At 50.0% G+C, this 2,372-nt stretch overlaps 1 protein-coding gene across 1 annotated transcript; it reads left to right on the top strand.

Moving 5' to 3' along the window:
• The first annotated feature begins 350 nt into the window (after window positions 1-350).
• On the top strand, window positions 351-827 carry LOC121979598. The gene has a single exon (XM_042531593.1). It carries the CDS (start codon window positions 351-353, stop codon window positions 825-827), a length of 477 nt encoding a protein of 158 aa, XP_042387527.1.
• The last annotated feature ends 1,545 nt before the right edge of the window (window positions 828-2,372 follow it).

The following is a 2,372-nucleotide window of genomic DNA, read 5'->3' as shown; positions in this document are numbered from 1 at the left end:
CAAAAAATACTGCTGGCTGGATACATTTGGTCGACCCTCCATGAGGATGTCACTCGGACAGTGGCAACCTGCCTGCCTTGCCAGAAGTACCACAACCTACCGCATGGACCGACCGAGGAGATGAAAGTATCCACGGTATCATGCCCGTTCGACCAATAGGGCATGGGCATCATGGGGACCTTTCCCTATGGCAACCGGTCAGCGAAAGTTTCTACTAGTGGTGGTGGACTACTTCTTAAAGTGGGTAGAGGCTGAACCGCTTGCCAGAATCACTGAGCGGATGGTTACCAAATTTATTTGGCAGAACATTATCTGCCGGTTCAGAATCCCGTGCCGACTCATATCTGATAATGGGAGGCAGTTCGCCTGTCGGGAGCTCAAAGAATGGTGTAAAGGCTATGACATCCAATAATCCTTCACCTCGATGGCCTACCCCCAAGGCAACGGGCAAGCCGAAGTCACCAATCGGGAAATCGATCCTCAAAGTCTTGCGCGCTCGGCTGGACCACATGGGAGGCAACTGGGTCGATAAACTCCCTAGCATGCTATGGGCTCTCTGCACTACTCTGAAAGAGGCAACTGGTGTAACCCCATTTCAGTTGGTATATGGCGGCGAAGTGGTTGTCCCCATGGAGGTCGGGGTAGAATCTGATCAGGTGCAACACTACAACGAAGGGAACGCCGAATGGAGGTTGATGGAGCTCGACTTGGTGGATGAAACAAGGGCAAAATCCGTCATTCGGATAATGGCTTACCAACACTGCATAAACCAGAATTACTATCGGGGAGTGATCTCGAGGTCCTTCCAGGTCGGCGACATCATCTAAAAGAAGGTGAAGCCGGTCGGCGACATCGCCAAGCTCAAGGCACCATGGGCGGGACCGTTCAAGGTCGTGTGGAAGCTCCGTTCGGGCTCCTACTATTTGGAGGACAAATAAGGGAGGCAACTCGAGAGGCCCTGGAGTGTGAACCATCTTTAACCCTACAGAGTTGGATGAGAGGTGCGCAAGTGAATCCTGTATTTCATAGTTGTTGTATGTTTGTCGAATGCAGGGCAAAATTTGAATAAAAAAGCAAAGGTCCCTTTTAAGTGCATCTCCCTCAACGATCAAGTGACGACCTTAAATCCGGGTGCGAGTATATATCAGTCATTGAGCGGCGACATTAAACGCGTGTCTCCATGAACCGGCGAGCGGCGAGGTTAAATGCGTGTCTCCATCAATCGTCAAGCAACGATGTTAAATACATGTCCCCAGCAATGGTCGAGTGGCGACCTTAAACCCTCATCTGTACCAACGGTCGAGCAGCGACCTTAAACGCTCGTCTCCACTAACAGTCGAACGACGACCTTAAACCCTCATCTCCACCAATGGTCAAGCAGCGACCTTAAACACAAGTCTCCGACAAACCGTCGAGTGGCGACGTTAAACGTAGGTCTACCTTAAATCGTCAAGCGGTGACGTTAAACTCAAATCTTCACCACATTGGTGAGCGGCAACGTTAAACGCGGGCCTGCTTCAAATCGTCGAGCGACAACGTTAAACCTGGGGCTTTATCAAATAGCCAAGCGGCAATGATAGACCCGAGTCTAAGCAGGCGATCGAATGGTTTCCCGCAAATAAGCGTTGCCCAAAAGCCCCCAAATTTGCAGATGAACGTCCCATTCGGGAGAATGTACCAAAATGCTTCAAGCTCCGTAACTTGGAAAGAAAGGCGAATGAGTAGGGATGCATATAAATTACTATCGATCAGAGAAGTTATGAGGCTGCAATACTAGCGAGAGAAGACCAGAAAACAAACAGTAAGAAAAAAAAAGGGGATTGGCCAAACAGCCTGGCATGTATTAATACTTCGAAAGTTGAAGGTTACATGCATGCATTGATACTTCAAAATTTACAAGGAGAATAAAGAGATAGAGCCCTCACCCTCACTCTAGATAATCTAGTACATCGTCAGGCAGAGCGGCTATGAACTTATCCCAACTTATGACCTTACTGGTCACTGCGGCCGACAGGTGGCCCCCCTTCGCGAAGCTAACCGATCGTCCCTTCGATCGCCAAGTCGAACAGTTGAAGGGCTTGATCGGTGAATCTGTCGTAGAACGTATCCGAACGGAGGTAGGCTTGCTTCATGGTTTCGAACCTACTCCCTTCGTCATCCTGGTAAATCCGTAGTGCCGCGCGGGATCCCTCCAGCACGTCCTTGGCACCGGCTAGCGCGACATCCTTGGAGGTCATCTGATCGCGGAGGGACTTTTCTTCGGTCGAGCGATTGTTCTGCTCGACCACCAAAAAATCTTCGACCCCTTTAAGCTTCTGGGCCAGGTTCTAGGCCTCCTTTTTCTTTAGTTCAAGGTCATCAATGGCTCGTTG

This window comes from Zingiber officinale, chromosome 5A, assembly GCF_018446385.1.
Source record: "Zingiber officinale cultivar Zhangliang chromosome 5A, Zo_v1.1, whole genome shotgun sequence".
In the NCBI taxonomy this organism is placed as follows: domain Eukaryota; kingdom Viridiplantae; phylum Streptophyta; class Magnoliopsida; order Zingiberales; family Zingiberaceae; genus Zingiber; species Zingiber officinale.
Note: the sequence above shows the minus strand (reverse complement) of the source record. Positions and strands in the feature narration are given on the sequence as shown.